At 50.9% G+C, this 24,462-nt stretch overlaps 2 protein-coding genes across 3 annotated transcripts in view; both read right to left on the reverse strand.

The window, feature by feature from the left end:
- Tpst (tyrosylprotein sulfotransferase) overlaps nucleotides 1-24,462 on the reverse strand; it is a 273,629-nt gene that overhangs the window by 88,478 nt on the left and 160,689 nt on the right. The gene's annotated exons all lie outside the window — the stretch shown is intronic.
- Nucleotides 21,652-23,481, reverse strand: ninaB (neither inactivation nor afterpotential B). The gene has a single exon (XM_077654523.1). The coding sequence runs from the start codon at nucleotides 23,337-23,339 to the stop codon at nucleotides 21,804-21,806; it is 1,536 nt and encodes a 511-aa protein (XP_077510649.1). The 5' UTR covers nucleotides 23,340-23,481; the 3' UTR covers nucleotides 21,652-21,803.

The following is a 24,462-nucleotide window of genomic DNA, read 5'->3' on the forward strand; positions in this document are numbered from 1 at the left end:
GTGTACGTTGTGTCGCTGTGCAAGGTCCTGTGACGTTTTTGCGTTAAGATGTGGGTTAGGAATTCCTACCGTCTGAATGGTTGCGGTTACCTCGCGGAGCAAATATGCTTCACGGGGGCAACCGGCTCTGGCTTGCAGTATACGTTAGATGCATTGACGGCCGGCGATAGGTATATGATTTATTCTGCGACAGCCTGATGTACAAGCTATTCGTGTTATCTGCGCGGCAATGCGGAAGGTATGACCATGAGCTAGCTGGCTTCATCATCATCATCATCATTATAATCGAGGATATGACTGTGATGGTGTAATCATAAGGTAGCGATAAAAATGATTAAATATTCATCGGATACGAGTGGCTGAATGATTGTAACTGCAAGCTTTGCAGTAGTGGCCTACAGTGTCCGATGTGTCGGACGCAGATGTGTAGGAATTTTGTGTACGAGTGCTGACACCCGGGATTAATTATTTGTGCGTGCACGCACGCACTGAAAGAGGACACCTGACGAGAGCTCCTCCCGTATCTATCTTGGTGTCTCTCTTCGTACCACAACATTCTTCCCAAGCATGTATACCGACAGCCCATGAGAAACAATTGAGTCATTCGTTCTCTCGCAGAGCTGCAAAGTCAACCAATTTTGTTTGGACGCGTGCGTGGGCTGCTCACATTACGCACGCATGTAATCGGACGCGTGCTTCACTCCGACGAAATAAAACGCAGACGAGAAATCATTCCCGGGTCTGCAACGTGAGCGGCTATGTGTGCAGGCGCACCCAGTGTACAGTCCCATAGCCGTGTTCCCAATATGAAGGCGGGACTGAATTCGGCGGGACGTATTTTCGGCTGTCCCGGGCAGTTCTGCTATCGTGCGTTTGTATTCATTTATTCTTTTTTTTCACCCGCACTGAGCGGCTTCGATGGGAAAGCCCTTTATCACATTTATTCCGCACGGGTGGTTTGAGAAATCGTCATTCATCACTATAGTGGGCGGCGGTACAGTACAGAAGGAACGGGCGATCGAAGCCGAGCTGATCCTTTTTTCTGTGAGCTGAACAGGCCTTTTCTTTAAATTTCTTTTTTCTTTTTCGTTTTTAGACTTCTCGCGGAATACCGTTTTCGCCTCTCGTTCATTGGCCCCGCTCTGTTTCTTTTTCTTTTTTTTCTGGCTTCGTTCAGTTCTGCGTTGACACATCGAACAAGAAGAAATGCAATGCGGGAACTGCGAGGCGTTCTTTACCGATCTGAGGCGTCGGTGCTGAATACATCTCTCCTTAAAGTCCGGAATGAGTGCTTTCCGGTGGCAGCGCTGCGGATAGCTGCGTTTGATGCAGCGAGACTGTTTTTTTGTTTCTGCTGCGTTCAATGGACGTTAACATTGATCGCAGAGTCGCTTAGTAACACGCCCCCCCCCCCCCCCCTTCTTGTTTTTTCTTTCGTGTCTATCACTGTGTTGCTCCGTGATAAACTAGCCTCGCTTTTATGACATCTTGGATCGTTGTACCGAGAGGCGGCGGCCAGCGAGATTGCGTGACAGCGGCCTGCTTTTCGAGCCCAGAAGAGCGGCAGTCGGCCCCCTTGCTTTTGATAACCTTATTACGGGCGAAACCTCTTTCCTCTGCTGTTTCTGCGGTGACATAATGTATCCCGAAGGCAGATGTCGCAATGCGTCGAGCGAATGCCTTTGCGTTAACGAATGCGCGGCCGTTCTTGTTACATAAACCGAATGTTGCGCAAAAAAGGGATTCGGTTCGGAGGTCGAGCTTGCGCTTGCGGTGGAAAGCGCGCCGTTTTTACCCGGCGTTGTTCTGCGGAGTAATGTTTCCGTTCGCGGAATTTCTCGCTGACGTGAGCGCGCGTGTCTGGAAATGAGGGATCGCGAGTGACATGTCATTTATGGCACGCGAAATTTCACGTTAAACCAGAGATATGGATGAGCGCGATTGGCGAAATTACGGAACGCTCGGAAACGCTTCGGGTTCGCGTCTGCGGGCAAGTACCTTTCTTTTTTTTTTTGCGCCGTTTTGGTAGCGCTCGCCTAATGACGGCGTTTTCGGGTCCATGTATACGACTACTTCCATTAATTCGCCGCATTAACGGTCGAAATCCATCACGGCACGTGTCTCCCGTGTTTCCTTTTTTTTCTGCTTTGTCTTATTCTTATTTAGCTCATGTCTCCCGCTTTTTTCCTCGCGAGTGGCTTCCCTTTATTTTTCAGTGGATTAGTTGCGTTTAAATGAATCCTCATATGTATGACATTGTGGCGTGTGTCATTGCCAGTACACCGTTGGCTCATTCACTTGTCGGCTCACTAACTCACTCTTTCCGTAAACACACACACACACACACACACACACACACACACACACACACACACACACACACACACACACACACACACACACACACACACACACACGCACACACACGCACACGCACACGCAACACGTAATACGCAAATATAGATGTATGTGTGGTAGGAAATAACAGCCCCTCTAAAGCAAGCAAGCAAGTACTCAGCGCGACACCTTCAGTCAAGGATTCAGCCTTTGAAACGGAAGCAATCTGAGCATAGCAGTGCATATAGGCCACCGCATACACCTAAGCACCTGCAGTTTGACTTCACAGCGTCCTTCAAATAGAGCTGCACATTTCAAGACCCGTCGCCCGCCTCTTCCTTGAGGTGGAGAGTGAAGATTATAGCTTAAAGGGACTATAATCGATGTTCACTGCGGTATAGGGATATTTCATCACTGTAATCACTGAACCACAAAAGCTTTTGGGATAAAAGCGTTAATACTGAAGATATCTGTGATTAAGAATGACCACGCTCCTCCGCTGCGCTCTGAACTTGCGCGCACCAGCGCACCAAAAAAAGAAAAATAAACTTTATACGTTCACGCTACTAATCACGCATAATTCCCTTCACAGCGCTGGAAAGTCTTCGCCCGTAAGTCGAAAGCAAGAACAACCACTCCCGAGTGGCATGCGAGGAAGGTAAAATGACAAGCTCCTCAAAACCGACCAGTATACGAGTATTTAGTACCTCTCGGGCACTTTGCCGAAAAGAGCAATCCAAAACTACCGAGGAGAAAAGGAAACAAAGCAAAAAAAAAAACCGCTAGGCAAGTACAAAGCGAAAGGCTGCAGAAGCCCTTATAAGCTCAGCTCATGGAAAACAGTAGGAGGAGGAAAGACAACTTCCGCAAGGCTCAGAGATATGATGAAAGATTATGGGCCGAACTTACGCTAGAGGACACCCTCCAACACAACACAAAGGAAGAAAAACATCCAAGAATAATACGGAGGGATATAATGGCATCAGGTAATCCCTCCCCACTCATCGCAGTTAAGGGTTCTCCCACTCTGCGCCGAGAAGAAAGGGCGTCTTTAGGAGCAAGGGAGGAGGAGGAGGAGGAGGGGGGAGGGGGCGGAGGTTTGAGATTAATATTAGCAATCTCCGGGATCTCCTCCGCCATGTCCCGAGAAAACTCGCAGCTGGCTGGCTGGCTGGCTCGGTGGGCGGCGGCAAACGAATTAAAAGGGGGAACGGAGAGAGACAGAGAGAGAGAGAGAGAGAGCAGGGCAGGGGCTGCTGCCGCAATTCACTACCGTCTTTCATGCTTTTTTTTCCTTCCTTGACTCCTGTTTTGTTTCTTCTCTCTTTTTTTTTTTGAGACACTGAGAAGAAAATGAAAGGACGTACAGAGCTCCCAGAGGCTAAAAGGTCGTCATAAGGTTATTTCTTCTTTAATTTGTTTCTTCCCCCCCCCCCCCCCGACCTTTTTAGTCCTAGCAGTTTTCTCTTTTTATTTCAGCCTTTGGGTCTACACTCTCCTCCCAAAACCACAATACCGCACTGCTTCATTGCTTTCCGCGCATCAGTGGAGCGGCCCACCTTTTCCACTTTCTCTTCTTTTTTTTTCACTGCGGAGTAATTCGTTCGCTTATATTTTTTTTCCTTCTACGCTCGTTCCCTCTTAGCACTGCTGCCTCCACGTCGACGACGACAGAAAACAGCGGGACAAGTTTGAGGCCGCGCAGAAAACTTAAGCCGCAAGGAGGGCAACCTCTTTCGCTTTATCCCTGCTACTGAAAGCGAAACCGGAAAACGAAAATTACGCCCAGCGAGGCTTAGCTCTGACAGCGCTATATAGGAGCGCGCCCGTCGCGACGGCGGGTGCTTTGTCTCATCGCAGACGCGGCAGAACGGCGAGCTGGCTTCTGTTCCGCGCAGCAATTTTCGTTGCGGACGCCAGAAAGTCCACGACGCTCTGAAACCAACGACACGCTTCAATTTTCCTCTACATCTCTCCCCCTATCTCTTTCTCTTTAATATTTGGAGTGGCTGGAACCAACCCCACGTCTTGGACCGGGCGTGGCATGTGTATCTACACTTCTTCCCCTCTCCCTCCCTCCCCCCCTCTCTCTCTCTCTCTATCTCTCTCTCTCCGCCTTCAGACTCCCTTTCTCTTCACACCTTCCTCCGCTGCGTGGTTACAAGGTTGCCCACTCAGAGTAAGGCAGCTACCGAGCCTTTCTCCCTTCGTAATCCGCTCTTCCTTTAATCAAGAAGACAGCGCCGGTGCTGGTCAAGGACCTTCATGTGCACGATGATGCGTTATGGGAAGACGTTATCCGGAGATCGTGAACAAAGTATGGCACGCATGCCCCGTCAAAGCACGGAAATAGCTCGCATTCAGTGGCGACATATTAAAAATTAAACTGTTTTGCCATGCGAGAGCCGATCGCCGGATACGGAGAAGCTGGTAGCATGTGACGTCAAAGGTGGGCTCGTGTCTGCGAAGAATGGTACCCCCCCCCCCACCCCACCCCCCGAATATGAATTATTTAAAATTTTTCTGTGACGCACGGTACACGTATTCAGACTACGTTAAACAAGAAAAAAAAAAAACTGACCTCAGGTGCAGCCAGCAAAAATGTTAGCCGATAAACCAGGTTCCTTCTCTGCCCCATTTTCATCATGGAGCCAAGAAATGTCGTTGCAATGACTGAGTTTCTTGAGAAATATACCGCGCAAGGTATGTCTTCAACACACGTACACATACGTAAGCGTCTCAAACCAGCGTTAAACAGCAGCACCCACTCCAGTCTTCTCTTATTCGTCCCGAGCGAGAGCGGGAAACAATGCTCTAAAATTGGCAACCGCCGCCAGTTTCAGTCGGGGCCCCTGGCCTCAGCGTCGTATAAGGACCCGTCTGACACACCGCCAGACACCAATGACCGGCGCGACGCCTTAAATCAAGCTGAGGGTATACGTCTCAAAAGCCAGGCTCTCCAGCTTCGGATCGATTTCTTCATTTGATTCGTCGAAAAAAAAAATGGAGACAGCAACAATAATAAAACGGAAACAACAAAAGCATCTACAAGAAAGGAAACGGCTCATATATGTGACCGCTCTGGCGCATTCGTCTCCCGAACGCATACGTGTCCTTTATACTCTCATTCCGCCCACGGCGCGGAGGAGATATTTAATTCGCTTTGGCCGAGACGCCATAATTCTCGGGCAACACGTTTCACTGACGCTGCTGCGTCCACCACTCGCAGTCCGGCCGAAGAACACACACGAGGCGGGTGGGTGAGAGAGGGAGGCAAGATGGAGAGGAGACAGCGTGAGGGACGTAGTACATCGCAGAAAAGGGAGCGGGGGAGGGTAACAGGCGCTCCGCAGCACCTTGCGCGCCAAGCGGGCCAACAGCTGGTCACAATCGACCACTGCGCCACCCCCCCTCCTGAAGAGATGCTCTGCATGCGCCTAGAAAAAGGTCCCTCAAGCAGCGAAAAGGCTATCCAGACCTCCCCCTCGTACACGCGCTTTCGATAGACTCTTTCTGAAGCTTTGAGTAGCACGTGTGCTCCTTTCGGTCAACGACCGGACACCGGCCTAAGCGACGAGACAAATAAAAACGGCAACGTGGAACGCTAACAAACGCCGGGAGAAAGTTGTTGAGAAAAGGCGTGCTTTCAAACGCGGAGGCTAACGGCCGAATCAAATAAAAAGAAAACGAATTTAAAAGCAGGCAGCGCGCATTATACAACTAGAGAGACCTGGTTAAAGAAAAATAGAGGCATTAAGTGAGCGGAGCTTCTCCGATGCTATCCACGGGCAAGCGTGCGTGAAGGAACACGACAAGCTGGACGATAAACAACGTCTCGCGGTATCTTTCGCTTTCACCGAAACCAATCTGAAGAGCGCAAAACTGCGCTAACCGCCGGAAGTAAACAAAACTAAACGGGCCCCTAACGTTCGCCAAGCTAAATTATGCATATGCGAGCACATAACTGATCCCCGACCCCAAACAGCGAAGAGACGAAACAGCGCTCCATAAACAACCGACAGACAGCTGCGCGCTCTTAACGAATCCCGAAGTGAAAGGAGGCTGCTGTACGCAAACCGGAGTGCATGTTACGCAAGACGAAATAAACATACACGCACGAAGTCAACCAGAGGTCCGTTGTGCAGCTTGCACACACACAAACCGGCGTGTATTACAAGCACACCGGCGCTGTTTGTTGTTGGCCCGTCGACAGCTTTGGCGGGAAAGTATAAATCTGAGTGGCGGCCGACCTTTTGATTACGTTTTCCTGTCTACACCGAGCTAGCGGTCAAGCACACCGCCAGAGGGGGGCTGCTGACCCGTCGGGCACTGCCGGGCCTGACCTTGCGTTAACACCGGCCGCTCCCAGAGTCGCGGCCGAGATCGTAGGGAGGGCACCGTGCGCTCACCGCGGTCAGATCCGCACCGGGAGGTGTGGAACTGTAAGGAACGAGACAGAGAGGGAGAGGGCACAATTTTCGCGCACCGGTTACGTCTCGCGGTTGCGCAAGGGAGCGCGCAGTTCTATGCACTGCCGGCGTCTTATTAAGAGGCGTGCCTGGAGCACGCGGGGGTTCCCCTCTTACGCAAGGAGGTCCTCGCGAGAGCCCGCAGTTAAGCTGAGGAGCGCCAAAACGTGCGGCGCGCCAGACAGCGAGCTGAGCCTGCCCTCGCTCGGGTTGACAATGTGCAGGCGATCGCGCGCGCAGTGACTTTGCAAGCTGTTATTTCGTAACTGAAGACTCTTCTTTGAGTGTGTGTTGGCAACCCGAGAACGAACAGGCATGCGCCTCGAGCGAACAGATTTGCCGGTGAGGGCGTGCAAGCGGAGGGAGCCGTCGACGCGTGTACTGAGGTGAGAGAAAGGATGTCTTACCTCAGGAGCAGGCAGGGCGAACTTTATATGACGCGACGCTTTTCTTAATAATGCCCGAACAACGAGAACGTCGGATAAAAGTACCGAAATTCGAGTAATTGGTCGCAAGTGGCGCCTACGTTGCAGGAATGTACAAAACAGAAAATACAATAACTCAGTAATTAATATCGGCGAATTACGATAGCTTCCTATGTCTGAGAACAATACAGCTGCGCTCAAAGTTCGCACGCGTGAAATAAATGAACAGAAATTTTTAGCATGACCTTGAAGCTCAGCCATTTCTCTCGTTTGTTAGGAAGGGGACACGGCAAGCAGGAGCGTTTATATTTGTTTTCTATGTGTCTGTAACCTGCCCTGTTCTTTAAAACCTAAGTATAGAACCTGCTCTTGTCTGATATGTTTGAACACGCTCTACGTTATTCGAATAATATCACCGCGTCTTCAGTGCCTAGCTTTATCTTAATGAAATTTATGCTCCCCGCCCCCCGCGCCTGCCCCCCCCCCCCCCCCCCCGACTGTAAGGCCCTAAGACAGAATTTGGTTCATCCAATAAATAGCGGCAATAAAACTGCGGCGCCTGATATTACTGCAGCAGAATGCGTGAGCGCTGAAACTCCTGCAACAGACATTCCGCCAGGGTTCCTGTACTCGACTCATATAGGGGCTAAAACAAATGCAAATCATCTCAACTCATACAAGAATCACCAACATTCCGATTCAAGTTCTCGAATTACCGAAGCCCCAGCACGATTCCGTTCGCGGGGCTTCGCCAGTGTGGCACCCCGAGCATACCACGCGCGCAGGAAACATCCACAATTCGCATACCTTTCCTCCACCGCGTCCTGCCGACAGACTCCCCATACCGACGTCACCGTACGTATACGAGCCCACCATAAAGGCAGAAGTTGCATCGAGGCCAGCGGCGTTCCGGGTAATCGCGTTGCAGTTTGGCGCATAGCGTCGCTCGGTCGACGAAACCATTCCAAACCCATTAACCCTGCGACAGCACCCCGAGCACTGGGGCCTCCACGGCCGAAAGACTCTATCACTGCTTGCCGCCCCACTGCATGACAGCCGACCATTGTTTGCGGATGATGGCGGCAGCGTCGCGAGCGGGTGTGTGCCCTCCTCTACAATAAATAAATGGTCGCTGGTCAAGCGAGAGGCAAAGCGGAGGGGAAGAGAGGGCCGTTCGCTGTGCAAAGCAGAAAGCAGTGCGCGGCCAACTGTGCCAGTCACTTAGCATGTCTAGCTCGTTTCGCCGTCAGCGACGACGAAGCACATACGAGTCAGCTGTCGAGTTGCGCTGGTAATGGTTCTTAAACGCGAAGGCTTCTTTTCAAGAGCGCCGTGCACAGATAAACGGTCCCGGCTTCTCAAAGAGAAGAAGGCGGGACCTTTGGAGAATGCACAGAACGCTATTAACAGCGGTGTACACGCGATGAAGGATACATTGTAACCCTCTGCCCACGAAACAGCCGTCAGCTTGAAACCGCTTTTTTTTTTTATTCCTTCTCCGAGTGTCGATTTTTACAACCTCACGAGTCAGGATTAACGAACGCTTACAATGGTAGGACTGCATGCAGCGGAATATGATTTCACCGCTACAAAAAAAAATAGACTCGAAGAAGTAGACAGGCTGACCCTAGAGCCTCATCCTACACGCCAACTCTCCGTGATCACCATGGTAAGTACCACGAAGCCATCACCTCCAAAAGGCACATACGCTAAACTGTCAACTGCCGAGCGGCAGTGGCTATACAGCTGCGCTCGAAAGCTGAACCTTTCCGCACGACCCCGGACAACGAACTTTCGGTTTAACGGTGCGCGGACCTTTACGCGTATACCTCGGTGCTGACAGCTCTTCCTTCACGGCGCATGGGAGAATGCCACGGCCAAGTTCGCTTCGGGATCAGGCCCGTTGCAGGCAACGGCGGCGCGTTGTCGGCGGCGCCTGGACGCGGCTGATTTACGAGCCGAGAGCGAAGGGAGTGCAGGCACTGAGGGAACCACCGCGCATGGCAACGGCAATACAGCCTGCGGTAGGCGGGGAGGAAGAGGAGGGGGGGGGCACCAATGGCGCAAATGGATGGGAAAAGCCTCGCGGCAGAAACGCAAACAGTGGCAGCCCACTGCCTGCTGACGGGCGTCCCCGTACGACGCACCTAATGGCGCAAACTTGGGACACGCAACGGCGCAAAGACGACAACCTGCGTGTTTTATGAGAGTCCGTACAAGGCTCCACAGTTACGGCCTGCGTTGGCCGCAGGTGCACAACCATGGTATCCATGTCCCGACAGGGGCTTCTAAGGACCCATAATCGACCCGCCGTAAAGCAGCGTGAGCACTGGTACCGCCAGCGAAGCCCTGTCAGCGAGATGCTATATACTATACTTACGACAGAAACACACCGCACGCATACGGACAGGCTGTGCGCTCCGTTCACATCACCCTGAAAAGCATGTGGCTCCTCTCCCGACTACCTTTGCCCATTTGCCAGTTCCGAACAGGGTCTCTCGAAACTTCCCTGGTGACCCCGCGGACGGAAAAAAGACGATTGCCACTTCAGCCCCGTCGGGCTCAAACAAGAAGGCGCGATGAGAGCAACCCGAGAAGTCCGAGAGACTTGGTCGGCAGAGAGTATCACATGACGGTACGCGGGCCGATCAACAACACCCCATCATCAGCAGCGACGTCCACTTCCAGTATCTCGATGTCCACCGCGATCGTGGGCCACACCGCACGGCCTAAAAGCGCCGCCGAGAAACGTCGGAAAATCCGCGAGATCGCGACCCGGCCCGCCACAGTTCACGTGCCCGCCTATGCGTGCTTTAGAGCATACACAGTACTTCTATGTGTACACACAGACGTGCGGACAGATCGTTTTTTGTCGGCGCTCCTCCGTCGGGTGGCGTCTCTCGGATGGACTCAAGGCCCGCATCGCCGAAAGACACCCGCGCTCCCTCCAAACGACCCTGGCGGCGGTCCAGTTTCCGCAATGCAGCCTCCGCCGTTCCGAGAGCGGTTCTGTGGCGGCGATGGCGTCATCTGTTTGCAATCTTGTATCGAGTGCGCGAGGGGCGCCAAAAGCCCGCGGGCCGGGACTGTTTCTTTCCGATGCCACATGGCAAGAGCGAGCACCGCAGCGTGATGTGACGGAGCGCCGAGAGGCAAACAAATAGTGACCAGCACTGAGGGAGTAGCACAAGCTATAAACTGTCCGGCGATGAGGAAGACGGGTCGAAAACATCGGCGCTGGCGAGCCGCTGCAGTTGACCTTTCGACGCGAGGCTCTCAGCGCCCACGTATCAAGCGACTGACAGCTCGACGAGTTGTGCGCTCTCACTGTAAACACCGTTGCGACAAGGTAGCTGCGGCGGCCGCCGAGCATTAAATAAATGCATGAGTGAAAGATGACTCGCAAAACAAGCGACCGCGCAGAATGCCTACAGGCTCGGTCGTTGAAAAAAAAAAGAAAAAGAAATGTTACAATGTTTTGGGTCCTCTTACCCCTCCCTCTCCCTTCCTCCCACAAGAAAAACAGAGAACAGAAAATGAAGATTGAAAGCGTGCGTTAGTTTATTCGAGAGAGCAATATGCCAACGTCCCGTCGGATGAGCTACACAGTGAAAGACCACTGAACGAACTTGATCGTGGCCACCTCGAGGGAGTGTTCGCTATAGAGCGAAATATCGCTGAGTAGAATTTCGCGCGGAGCTGCTTATTTTGATGAACTTAGGAAGGATGAAGCCCCCTGATTGGCTCTAAAGCAATTTTTTTTTTTCATAATACTGAAGACTTCGCGCATTTATTGAGTACTGTGCACTTTTGACAAAATGCAGCAATTTATGGCGGAACCTTAGCATTTAACATTAGAATTCAAAATATAAAGCACTATGCCAATAAAAAAGTAAACGCCACTACGGCACTTCACGACACGTGATCTCAGTCTGGTTTTTAAATATTAGCCATGACTTTTACTAAAGCCAGACGTACGCATGGCTATTGCTCATGTAAAAGGCCATTGCGTGGCCGTACCAGTCTAGCACGAAAGCAGCGTATATAGCAGTTTATAAAATGTTCGCTCAAATGAAAGCTGCACCGTGAAATTCACTGAATTCCCTGAATTGGTAGAAAAATGTTTTTTTCTTTGGGGGGGGGGGAGGGGGGGAGAGAGAGAGAGGGAGCAAATGGCGCAGTATCTGTCTCACATATCGGCGGACAGCTGAACCGCGCCGTAAGGGAAGGGATTAAGGATGGAGTGAAAGAAGAAAGGAAGAAAGAGGTGCCGTAGTGGAGGGCTCCGGAATAATTTAAACCACCTGGAGAGCTTTAACGTGCACTGACGTCGCACAGCACACGGGCGCCTTAGCGTTTCGCCTTCATCGAAACGAGGCCGCCGCGGTAGGGTTCGAACCCGGGAACTCCGGATCAGTAGCCGAGCGTCCTAACCACTGAGGCACCGCGGCGGGTTCCCGAATTCCAAAAGTTCGTTTTCTGACAAGTTCGCTCAAGGGAACTTTGTTCAACTTGTGCCACAATGTACACATTCCACCAAGAATGCGTCGAAGCCTAAACATAAAGAAACGCCTCAATTTTCCCATTCGCGTAGCAGGACATTAAATGCACCTTTCTCGTGCGTTTTACGCGTCCGCGCATCAACAGTGCGTAAAGCCAGTTATAGCGTCATTCTAGGGGAGCCCCACTAGCTTTTCACTTAGAGTGCGCCTGCACTGCTCCCGCTATTCGGAAACTTCGCAATCCGCCATCAATTAGGCGAACGGTAGGTGAACTTGTAAACGCCGCGAATGTTGAGCGGCTCGTTAGGGCAGCGGCGGTAATCCGCTTAACTGAGCCTCCGAAGCGGCAAGTGGACGACAGCACGCAAACTGAGCGAACTTTAAATCGCCGGTGCAAACACTAGCGGGCTTGGAGAACACTTTACACGAAGGTCTGAATATTTGCGTCGACGGATCACTATAGATTCACCCATTCAGACGGATCTGCGTAAACGCTGCGAAACGGCCACGCCCCCTCGGGAGTAGCTGTAGACTAATCCGCCCCTGAAAATGGGACGACGGGTGCGTTTTCTGAACGCCTAATTAATGCAAACAACTAGCGCGGCGTTTAACCATCACCTATACCGAGTTTGACGAACATGGCGCAAGCAGCTCGGATCCTGCAGGCACGCGTGTGGACGGGATGGCACATCAGCTAATTTTTAATAACGGAACTACTTTAGCTTTTATGCTAATTAGAGCCAACAGAAAGTTTAAAAGGCGTTTACAAAGTAGCTGCGTGGCGTGCAAAATGTGGATACAATTCATTCGTCATTTCGCCTTTACGTCAACCTATATAGTTTTCGAAGATTATTTAGGTATTAATCGGGCCTGGCACATGATTGATTGCCACATTAAAAAAGCGACACTTGCCGGCGACGTCAAAATAAACACCTATAACAGCTAAACTGCCTGCGAAATGTCAAGGAGAGCTCAGACAACATCCTTAATGACCCCTTTTTTTTTCTTCACTAACTCAGGCGCAGTCTAAACTGAAATAACGTCTGGCTTAAGAAAACAAATCATGGATGGCAATGCTTACAAAATAGTAATAATAACGAAAGGGCAAGTTTCAAAACAGTCACTGTTCTTAACTTAAGCCCACGCGGGCACTCCGAACGAGGCCGAACTACATAGGGCGGCCTTCCTCCCATCATTCTATGTACCAAAGCGGCGGGCATAAGAGACAACTATGTCCCTTGAAAAATGTGCAAAGTTAGATTACGCTCCAACGCGTTTCGCAGCTAATATACCTGTCATGTGTTTTTTTTTTCCTTTTCCGGCCTGTTTGAGACACCTTTATAAATGTGAAAAAAAAAAAAAAACATGTCCCCTTTCTCTACGCAAGTTCGAAGCAGAAACGAGCAAAGTTAACGCCGAGCGGAACATTTTAGTGGACGACGCGCTAAATCGCGAAAAAAAAAAGAACACCAAAACCACCATCTTATCCTTGAGGCGGAACTTTCACACACAGTGCCCGCACGGGGGACGGGACCCAGAGGAATGTACGCTCTATTACCCCCCGGTCTTTCGCGCGTCGCTCACGGGATTAGTGAACCACGCACACGAGAGAACAATTCCCGCTTTTCTATTCTTAAATTTAGTTCTTGGCGGATTCTTGATTCATTCCCCAAAAAAAAAAGATTAATCGAGGCGTCGTCGCGTATGGAATGTGCAGATAATAAGGCAAGGGCGGCGGCAAAGATTCGCCCTAATGACAATTAATGAGCGCCCCCCCCCCCCGACCGTGAACGAACTTATTATCCCTCCTATTTCTGGAGTTTCGTACGAGGCTTAGTTTCCAAAAAGTGTCCTTCGCAGAGGAGAGCAATCTCTTTTGGGCTCCATTAAGCATCGAACACTCGCACGCCATAAAGCAACGCGAACTGGCTGAAAAAAAAAAAGAGAAAAAATCCGAATAAGTATAAAACGCGAAGCTTCCAGCGTTGCCCCTCTTCCGTGCATTGCCAAGCGTTATAGTATAACAACGTAATGACTTTACAAGAACGTCATCGCCCAGTTTCACAGGATGACGAGGTCGTGGGAAAAATTGTTTCGCTTATAACCTTACTTGACTGCACATTACGAAATGGCGGCAGACTTGAAAGAGATGGCCCCAGAGAAATGTGCAGAGTTAGTTCAAAGTGAACTCCGTGCCCAGAGCGGCAATTTCCCAATGAGTACTTGGAATTTTAACAGCTCGTAGGCAGGGCACACTTGAAAAGCAATTAGGTAGTAAAAAGAAGCCATTTATGCTAGAATCATGGAGGCTACGTGCAATATGTAAGCACTATTTTTTTTGTTGGCTATTATTTCGATACCGCTTCTCCTGCTGCCTTCAGCGACTGCTAGACGTTCAAAATATTGTTCCACTCTTTCCCCTCTGGTAACTGTCGCACGGCTTTGAATGCTGCTCTTGATCACATACCCGCCGCGGTGGCTCAGTGGTTAAGGCGCTCGGCTATTGATCCGAAGTTCCCGAGTTCAAACCCGACCGCGGCGGCTGCGTCTTTATGGAGGCAGAACGCTAAGGCGCCAGTGTGCTGTGCGATGTCGGTGCACGTAAAGGTCCCCAGGTGGTCGAAATTATTCCGGAGCCCTCCACTACGGCACCTTTTTCTTCCCATCTTCTTTCACTCCCTCCTTTATCCCTTGCCTTACGGCGCGGTTCAGGTGTCCACCGATATATGACACAGATACTGCGCCCTTTCCTTTCCCCCAAAACCAATTATTATTATTATTATTATTATTATTATTATTATTATTATTATTATTATTATTATTATTATTATTATTATTATTATTATTATTATTATTATTATTATTATTATTATTATCACAGCAACAAGTGCTTGCTTTCACGGGGAAAAAAGAAGGGAGGGTTTCAAATATCAAAGCCGACACCCGAGAAGAAGTAAGAGTGCTGCGCCGCTGAACCTCCCAGCGTTGCGGGTCTGCCAGCCTTGGCGTAGAATTACGCCCATGCAGCGCCGTTCGCATCCCACCTCCATTCACTTCACGCCGGGCTCAGCTTCCGCGGCCGTGTGTGTTTATAGTCGCCACTCAAGTGGAGCGTGCACGGCCGCTGAAAAGCGCTCAAAAAGCCGCCCAGGCGGAAAGACAAAAGAGAGCACTGATGGGAGGTGGTCCCGAGTAAATGAACGCGGCGCCGACTAACGGCGTGCGGGAGCGCCCATTTCTCAGCAGCCGCATCGTCATAAGCACCGCTGCTGTTGCGACGGCGGCGAAAGGAAGGGGAACAGATGCCGAGACAGGCATTATTTGCAGCGCCGAGACAGCGGCACCGCTGAAGACCGAGGAGGACGGAGGGGGAGGGGGAAGCCATTGGCCTAATGAGCGCGGTTCATTACCGCCGGCGGCGATTATTGGCTCCATTATCGCGAAAAACCTTGCGCCATCTATCCTACTGCCTCCTCGGGCTCGTTCAACTTGACTGCCGGGAGGGAGCGCCTTAATCGAACAGGCGGCCGCCGTGCCATTTCCCTTTGGAGAAGACGCGGTGGCGCGCACTGAACGCTGCAGGGCGGCGTACACACACGTACGCCCACCCGGCGCCCCCTCGGCGCCGTCATATCTAGCTCCTCGTGCTCTGGCCGCTCGTATCTGCGCGCCCACCCACACCTCTGCACTTTCTCCCTCTCTCTCTCTCTCCCCCTCTCTCTCTATCTCTCCCCTCTCAGCCCATCGGCGGCAGCAACAGCCCCGAGCTCGTTGAGAGGTTCTCCATGCGAGGCACGGCCGAGATGATAGCGCCCCGGGGGCGACCGTTTTCTACGGCAGTACGGCAAGCACATATATACCAGACTCGGCCGCGGCCCTGCACTGGGGCTCAGTGAGGAGGTGGAGGGAGGGGTTCTTACACGCGTCGCGCGGTACGTGACGGGCAGGGTAAAATGACAGCCGCCGGCCGTCTCCACTACGAGGCGACACAGGCGGACAGGCGAGTCGATCGCACTGCTGGTGAAAGTCGGTGCGGGGCGCGCGTTTTCCGGTCGCGAACACACGATGCATGATACACTCTGAACACGTATACGCCTATAAGAGAGTAAACTGTCCTCTCGCGCATAAAAGGGAGTGCCCTGGAGGACAGCTTACTCCATTTTGTTTAGAGTGTAGGCGGAGCCACAAGAACGGGGATATGCCCTGCTACCTGCGCGCATGCGCAGTACCACTCAAGCCTCGCTTGGCGTACTCAGTACAGCACTTTAGTTTCTGTCTCAGGTCGCAGTCATTTAAGAAGCAGGAATAATTAATCGCAGCCATTTACGGTCAGTGCACGTTAAAAATCCCCAGGTGGTCGAAATTATTCCGGAGCCCTCCACTACGGCACCTCCTTCTTCCTCTCTTCTCTCAGTCCCTTCCTTATCCCTTCCCTTACAGCGCGGTTCAGGTGTCCAACGATATATGAGACAGATACTGCGCCATTTCCTTTCCCCAAAAACCAATTATTATTATTATTATTATTATTATTATTATTATTATTATTATTATTATTATTATTATTATTATTATTTAGGGTTGTCCGGACGGAGGCTGGAGCTGCTGGTATACGGACAGCAGTGTGACGCAGATGTGAATCTCAGAACGACGTTTCGTAATAGGTTGCCAGAACGGGAGGAACCGTGACGTCACTATGCAAGCCACGACGCACATTTTTAATTATTCTATCGGTTACGAAACTGCTACTCAAAATCCGACCACAGCCAGCGGCCAATTTATGGACACTATCATATGGAGGCGCCGCCTATCAGCACAGCAGTAAGCCTTTTGCAGCTCTACACCACTGCTTCTAACAGCTTGTGGCAAGACTCCTGAAGGCCGTTAGCAGCGGTTTAATCCGCTAACCTACAAATTACACGAGCCTCCAGGTGGTTTTCGCAGCCGGCATGATCAAAGAGCTTTAAGCCATATTGCTGCCGATTTGTCTTGCCTTTCACCGCGCCTCATCGTGAAACTGTGCGTGTGAGACTAAGCCAAGCCTCTGAGCTTCGGACTTGTCTGTCTGCGCTTCACTGCAAATGAACGCCAGAGAGTATACATTCGCGGTGGCCACCGCGCTAGACAAGGTGCCGCGCTGTTGCATGGCAATGTTTTGCGTCTCCTTTACAGGGGACACAAGCTACTCAGGCGACGCTTCAAATGTGCTACTGCGCAAGCAAAAACTATCGCCGTCAACCACTTGGGCTGCGACAAACGCGTGACCGCATTTCGAACAGAGAGAGCCTTCCTCGTTTCGGCAATCCGTATGCACGGCTGTGTCGGCCTCATCACGCAGACGCACGCTTCGCGCGGCTCCCGCAAAGCGCGGACGTCGGTGCCTCGGCTTGCTCGGACATTTGCGTCGTGATAACACTGCAAAGTTTGTTTGTTTGTTTTGTTTCTCGTTAAATAGGTTGTGTGTTATGGCTCCGCCATGAGAAAACTCCCGTGCTGATTCGCTACACACGGGATGAGGGAGCAAGGGCAACAACTCTGAAGCCGCTTCCGTGGCCATGATCTTTGCAGCAGACGACGAAAAAAAGGAACGCCTCACCGTTTTGCTAGCGCGCATGACTTCCGGCGGTCCTGTGGGAGCTATGTGTGCGTCACGGCCCGCGAAACTGAAATTGAAGGCTAGAAAAAAAAGCGGTTTATTGAATTATTTAAAGCTCACTGGGGAACATCCCCCGTGGTTGTATCATTGCTTGGGTCCCGCTCATCGTTATCAGCAAATTAAAAAAACTGAATTTTTTGTGTTTCTGCTCCTTTACGAATGTGCAGGTTCGTGAAGCCAGATAAAGTGACTTCTTCTATTCCTCACGCTCCAGGCAAAGCGCGTATTTAGTGGATGCATACACGTCCGGATGTCAACAAACTCAACGCTATTCGCACACCTAAAAACGTGTCGAATTTCTATTCGCAAAAGTTTATGAAAGACTAACGCTAAAACGTATCGGAGTCGTTGGAGGGAGCCCCGCGTTTGCATCAGCATTCCGGCTCTTTTATTCCGCATCAAGCAGACACCCCAGTGCTGGAAAAAAATAAATAAAATTAAACAGCACAAGCATTAAATGCGGTTCACCCTCTCGGGCATCAACTCTATTTCTTTATTCCTATTCTTTTCTTTATCCCAGTCCGCACACGGGTGCCTGAGCGTAAACGAGCCCTGCTCTAAATTCTGCCAAAGCGAACGACACATGGCAGAAAAGAGACGGCACCAGCGGTTGTTATACAATCACCCCAGCGCATGCCGAAAAAGAGAGTCAACCGACCTCCCACGAGCAGGAGGCGCTGCCTGCAACCTCCAAGCACCTCCTCCCCTCCCCCAGTCCGTTACACTTCGGCGCCCGCCACACGTGCGCACGCGTTACCCCAAGGCGCAGTGCGGTAAGGCGGCGCGTAGAGCCACAGCCATGGCGGCAGAGGCAAAGCGGAGGAAGCAGCGGCAGCTGGCGCGCAGTGGAAACACTGCAGCCGCGGGAAGCGGAGCTGGCGCGTGTGTAAAGAAGAGGGCCTCGCCCGGAGTGTTCCCGAAGCCACACACGTAGACCGCGTGAGAAAGAAAGCGCGGGTCGGGCTACGAAGCTGCGCAGATGCTGCGACGGCGTCGACGGGAGAGCGCTCCGCCAACAAGCTGCGCCCCCCCCCCCCCCCCCCCCTTTCTGCCTCCCGGCGCAAGAAGGCGCCATCCTCCTGTGGCTCTGAGATGCTCAGAATGCCTGCCTTGCGAACGTACTACGGTGCGTGATGTGACGACAGGCATGGGTACGAATGCGCTTCAAGAATGGACGAGCATTTAGGCCTGCTGTCTTCTCTCCGTCTAACTAATATCTCCACTGAACTATAATCCTCACTTCCGCGCCAAATAAACAGTATATCACCGAGCGCGAGAGTTTATCAGGTCGTCGTAACCACGGATGCCAGTTTTATCAAAGACTTCTGAAAAGAAAAAGAGAATAGTGAGAAGAGCATAACATTTGCGACACACAGCTGACAGTCCATAATCACCACGGCTATTCCGGTTCTTCCTGATAACAGAGTTGCCACATGTGCCTACGTGGTAAGAGCTAATGTTTTTCGTTTCCTTATTTTATTCGCATTTTTTGTTCTCTTCCCATAGCCGCTTCTCTCTGCCCTGTTGCTTTTATCACAGCAGCAGTACGTGCCTACCATGCTATCTGGTTAGGCTGAAAGTCACTGCCAAAAAACTACAGAGTGCGGTGTCTGACATCTGCCCCAGACAAAAAAAAAAGCATCTACACTTAAACTCGCGGAACTTTTATAAACCAGTCACCGCAATGACTCTGCAGCTTTGGAGTTCGGATGCTGAGAACAAGGTCGCAGGTTCGAACCCTGGCAGCAGCGGCAACGTTCAGATAAGCGCCGAATGGAAACAGAAAAAAAATGCACGTGCGTTATTATTATTGTGAGTGCACGTTAAACAACTCCGGGTGGTCGAACATTATTCAGGAAACCTACCTAAAAAATGCCCCCAACGCACCCCCACGTGCACATTCGGGACGTTCAAGCTTTATGTAACTTGACATATCAACAGCAGCCCTCATCAACCGAAATTTCTCATCCGCACATGCAAAGACCACAAAACTGCGAGCAGCAAGTCGGCTTCACGGCACGCATACCTATGCTGAGGCGAAGCCACCGCACGAAGAAGAGGATGAGGTTGGGCGGCCGCGTTTCGATGGAGGCGAAACGCAAAGGCGCCCGTGTGCTGTGCCATGTCAATGCACGTTAAAGATCCCCAGGTGGTCGAAATTATTCCGGAGCCCTCCACTACAGCACCTCTTTCTTAGTCCCTCCTTTATCCCTTCCCTCATGGCGCTGTTCAGGTGTCCGGCGAGATGCGAGACAGATACTGCGCCATTTCCTTTCCCCAAAAACCAATTTTCATTTCTTCATTTCATGAAGACTGTGCGCCACAAACAAGAGAAGCAATTATATACAACTCTCGATTTGAAAGACCACTAAGTTAAACAGCTAAAATGTAACCCATGTATGCGCGTCCTTCGAAGACGTCCACCGCCAATGCCCTAATCCGGTGATATTCGTGCCTAGTCTCTCCTGGGAGCATCTTTGCCGCGTGTTTCTCCACAAACGTGTCCTAACCAGCTAAACTCAACTACTTGGATGAAAAGAACTGCTAGGTTGTAAACTTTGTTTTTTTTTTTCGGTAAAAGTCGAGGCTGCCGTGGCAGATAGGAAAGGCCTATGGCGCGACAACGACCTAAACTTAATGAAAATAAAATAAATAATACGCAACGCAGAAAGCGGGGCGGGACTCAGCGCGGGAGACGCGCAGTGAATAACAGTGAACAAAAAAATTAAAATACGAACGGAAATGATCTCCCGCAAAAATCCAGCCTCAACCTAGCTCACCAGCGAAGTACAACAATCTCGCCACAAATCTGCATCCTCACCGCTGCTACGCGTTCGCCGAGAAGCAGCTTCCACCGTCCGTGGTACCATTACCGTTCGCGCGGAGGTCTTTCTATGTACGCAGCAGTCTGGTCGTTTGTGGCTTGTTTTCTCTTTCGCTTATTCTAAACCGCAAATCCTTTTTTCCTTACTCTATGCGCGAAAACGAGACGAGAATGGAGGGTTTATACGTTAGGGATTTTAGGTTTCAGCGCACCGCCTTATTCCATAATGCACGACTGCCTATGCGGGGAAAAAAGCGCATTGCATCTTAGCGTTGCGACACGTGTCGATGCATAAAAAGGAGAAAAGAAAGCAAAGTGCAGCCTCAAATTCAAGAACGGCGACAAAACCGTTCTCAGAGAGAAAAGGATTCCTTCGAGAGGGTTACGAAAAGGGATCAACGCGATAAATTTTGCCGCTTTCCACACAAAAAGGCGCAGTTCGCTGATAATGCGGGCAGCTCCGTATATTTCAAACGCCTGCCGCAAATAACGAAGTTGTTGCAGTCGTGAACAAATAACTGGCTATGTTGCCTCCTGCCTAGTTACGGAGCTAAAATATAACAAATGCAAGCACCTTAGTGATTTTGTGTCTGGCATTTTCACCTAGTTAGAATATTTGTTCCAATCTGTTCCGTAACGCGGAAGTTTGTGTTTGTTCTTTTCGAACCTAGACGGAATTGTGCGTTTGATTGAGTGTTGCACTGATGTGCTAACATATATGATGTGTACAAAATGATGCAGGTTGTGAATACCGCTGTAACCCCCTCCCTGTATGGGCCTGTCAAGGCTCACAGTATTGTAAATAAATAAATAAATAAATAATAAGCAACATACATTGCGTAACGCTTGCTTAGCTGAAGCGCTACACAAGGATGGAGGCAGAATGATTAGCCTTATACAGAGTACTTCGTCTAAGACTTTATACAATTTTTAAAGATGGGCATTTTGAGTCAGAACAGCGCTTTTTTCGGCATAGCACAGTCAGCGGAGTAGTACATCAGTATACAGCAAAGACGTGCTAACTAGCAAGCCTGTTAACTAATGCAGTTAGGCTCGAGTAAAACACGTTTTTGGGCAAGTTGGTAACATTCTTGATTCATATTGCAGCGAAGAAGCACACATACAGAGAAGGAACACGCAAAAAACACGGACGAACGCTATAAACGTGAGCTATAATTTACGCAATGCTTATTATCGGCGGACTCCTGAAGGATCGTTTACATGTTTCCAACAGCGAGATAACCATCCACCGCAAGGAGCGTGCCGTTCGTGAGGCGCTTCACCGGCATTCACTTTGATACGTTGCGAGGGATTGGTTTTTTTTCATAAGAATAATCGGGAGACCGCCGATACGTTACAATGTCAACATTTGGAGGGGAATTACTCGACAACGATTCAAAGAGTGCTTAGTGATCATGACGGCAAGACGGAAACGCATATGCAAATTTAACGATGCATTTTATTTGTGCCGGGTTCGATTTATTCAAACAATCGACTTACCAGCAAAGGCTTATCGGCAAAGTAGTTTATAAAACCAAGTCATTGCTCCACAGAATCCAGTAATCGATATACTATGCCGCACTTTGAGAGTTTTTACACTCGGTCCGCCTGCTGCTCAAGGAACCAGCCGTGAAAGTCGGCTGGAATAGGAGACGGGCACTCAAACTCGGCCAGGGCTAGTTGTTGGAAGGTTTTCGCGTCTATAACTGCCAGGGCCAACTTCTTTTCATCGTTCCGTGTGAGAAGAGAGCTGAGGATGACGCCGTCGTCTTCATCGGCGGCGCCCGGACGAGGGACGAAGACGGGTTCCGACGGAAACCACCCTTGTTTCTCCCACCGCTGCCAGTCGCCCGTCGCGACGTCCAGCTTAGAGAGGAAACACGTGTGCTCCTCGCCATCCTCGTTACTGACGCTGTAGCAGAACCGGTACGGCTTCCCGTTGCGACTTTGGTTTACGCGTGGGAGCTCACTGCGCAGTTTGCCTTTGGCCAGGTCTTGCGAGTCTACGCAGACACGCTCGCCCGCGCCTCGACCGAGCGGCAGCAAGAAGCGGCGCATGCGGCCCAATTTGAACACTTGAGGATTCTTCGACGTGAAGTCCAGGCTCCTGATGATGCTGTCATCGCTGAAGCAGATTACGTCTACCACGAGGTCGCCGCCTCTTTCAAAGGCGTTGATGTGGTGGAAAGTGAAAAATGCATCGGCCTCGAAGACGGCGGGATGAAGTTGGCCCGTTTTTTTGTCCATCACGTGAAAGCGAACGTCCTTCTTCGAATCGAATTTCAGCGCCTGCATGTAGGCATCTCCGCCGAGAAACCTGGATCGAAGCATGGCCGGCACGCTGAGGGCCAACGACTGCTCCAGCACCACAACCCACTTCTCCGTCAGCGCGAAGCTATGAATGTACGGCACCGACATGCGTGACTGCAGCGGCACCTTACCTACGACCCTCACGCGATCCACCGAGCTCTCCCCGCCGTCTCTGCCAGGGGGACAGTGAATCAGCACAAACGAAGGGTGTGCTCCCATCTGCGTGCCAATGTTGTACGTGGCGCCATCGTCCGGGTCCAAGTGAGGGTGCGCAGTGGCGGTGTGCACGGCCACCAGGTCTCTCAAGTTCTTCCTCTCAAGAGTCTCCAGCGTCACGGGATCCACTCGGTGCATGTATGGTGTCTCTGTCATTGCGTACACCTCGTCTCCAACGGGCATCACGTTCACAAGGGTGTTGTCGGTCACATCGGGAGAGAAATACGACGCCAGCCGCTCGAACACGGTGGCACACGGGTCTGGGTGAGCCAAGGTTCCAAATTCGGAGACGACGATTCTGTTGGCTCGCCGGTTGCGGACGTATGCCTGGCTTTGCACGAAACGATTTCGGTAGGAAACTTTGCCATTCTCGATGCTGAACTGCCTTACGAGAGCAGGACCGTCGAATGCGTGGTTGTAGTGGTCAGGGCCCACCGAGAACGTGCCCGGGCCGTTCCGCAAAAGCCTACCTTTAAGCCAAGCTGGCAGTTCTCCTTGCAGCACACCGGTCACTGGCTCCGACACTTCAGGCTCGCACGAGCGCCTGTAAAGATCCCTCGCATCAATTCCTGGGACCGATGAGGCGTCGTGGCTGGCTGCCATCGCGGGCGCTGCTCTTCGAGTAAGCCAAGAAGCGGGCGGCGGTGCTAGAGCATCAGCGGCGAGCGTTGTCGGGGCCCCGTCAAGGCTGCAGCAATCAGATAAAACTCGAGAGCGCGCAGGCTGATCTTGTGGCCGAGGTGCTCGCTTATCCGTCCCCTCAACGACGGACTTTGCTGCGAGGGCGGGTTTGACGACACGGTGCCGCTGTTGCTGTGCCGCGGCCGGCCTTTTCCTGCCGTGGTCAATTGCGCTTGGTCTGCTTGTTGACCACTGCGAAATGTCATAGATATTATGGTGTCATATCTTGCGTAGACCTTCCATCGTATTTATTCTCTTAACTACGCCTGTGTGCTTTGCCGCTCCTAAAATCAGGTGTTTTTGAACTGAGAAAAGGGGAATTTCGTTTCACTGGATATGGAATTCCTGTTCGTTAAGAGCAACTTCGTCTAGTCATTCCAGTTTTAGTTACAGTGGACGTTTAGCTCAACTTGTCTTAACCCTTTACAGCTCGAATTGTGATGGAATCGAAGAAGAAAATCATTAACTCCACATTATGCCAGCCAACGTTCCCGCATTCAAAACAGACATGAAAAGTTAAAAGTTTATTAGCGCCACTACATGTTGAGAAATTGGTATGCCGCAGATTCGAAACAATGGACATTTGGTTCATTTTTGTGCAACTAGTGCCAGCAAAACCAACCCGAAGGCTCGAAACAGCAGGCGATTTTTTTACCCACAATATGTCGTCCTATTGTTTCCGCGAAAGTTTTCACAGAACGAGAGATGAGGACTCGTTGAATCCTTGCTTGAAGATATTTTCGATCTTTTTTTTTTTGTCACTCGCATTCCTCGCGGTCCGACGAAATGAAGCAGTCTGACAATATTCACAAAAAAAAAAAAACATTTCGAAGCCCGCCTGGGTTTCTTGCTCACAATGAGCAGGACAGGAGCGGTGACGAATTTATGTGTGAAGAGCATGACGTAATGATCAAGCGTAGATACTTGGCATGGGGCCTTAGGTGTTCTGAATGAAAACGGATCGGAGCAAAAGGCTCGTCGTCACGTTCTTCAGATTAGATAAGGAGTTCACCCAGTCGATCTGGTGGAGTGTGGTTTGCGTGGT

This window comes from Amblyomma americanum, chromosome 2 (assembly GCF_052857255.1).
Source record: "Amblyomma americanum isolate KBUSLIRL-KWMA chromosome 2, ASM5285725v1, whole genome shotgun sequence".
NCBI classification, from domain to species: Eukaryota; Metazoa; Arthropoda; class Arachnida; order Ixodida; family Ixodidae; genus Amblyomma; species Amblyomma americanum.

Excerpts from the sequence above, each read along its gene's own strand:
- ninaB (XM_077654523.1), bottom strand. The coding sequence starts at position 23,339 with ATGGCAGCCAGCCACGACGCCTCATCGGTCCCAGGAATTGATGCGAGG.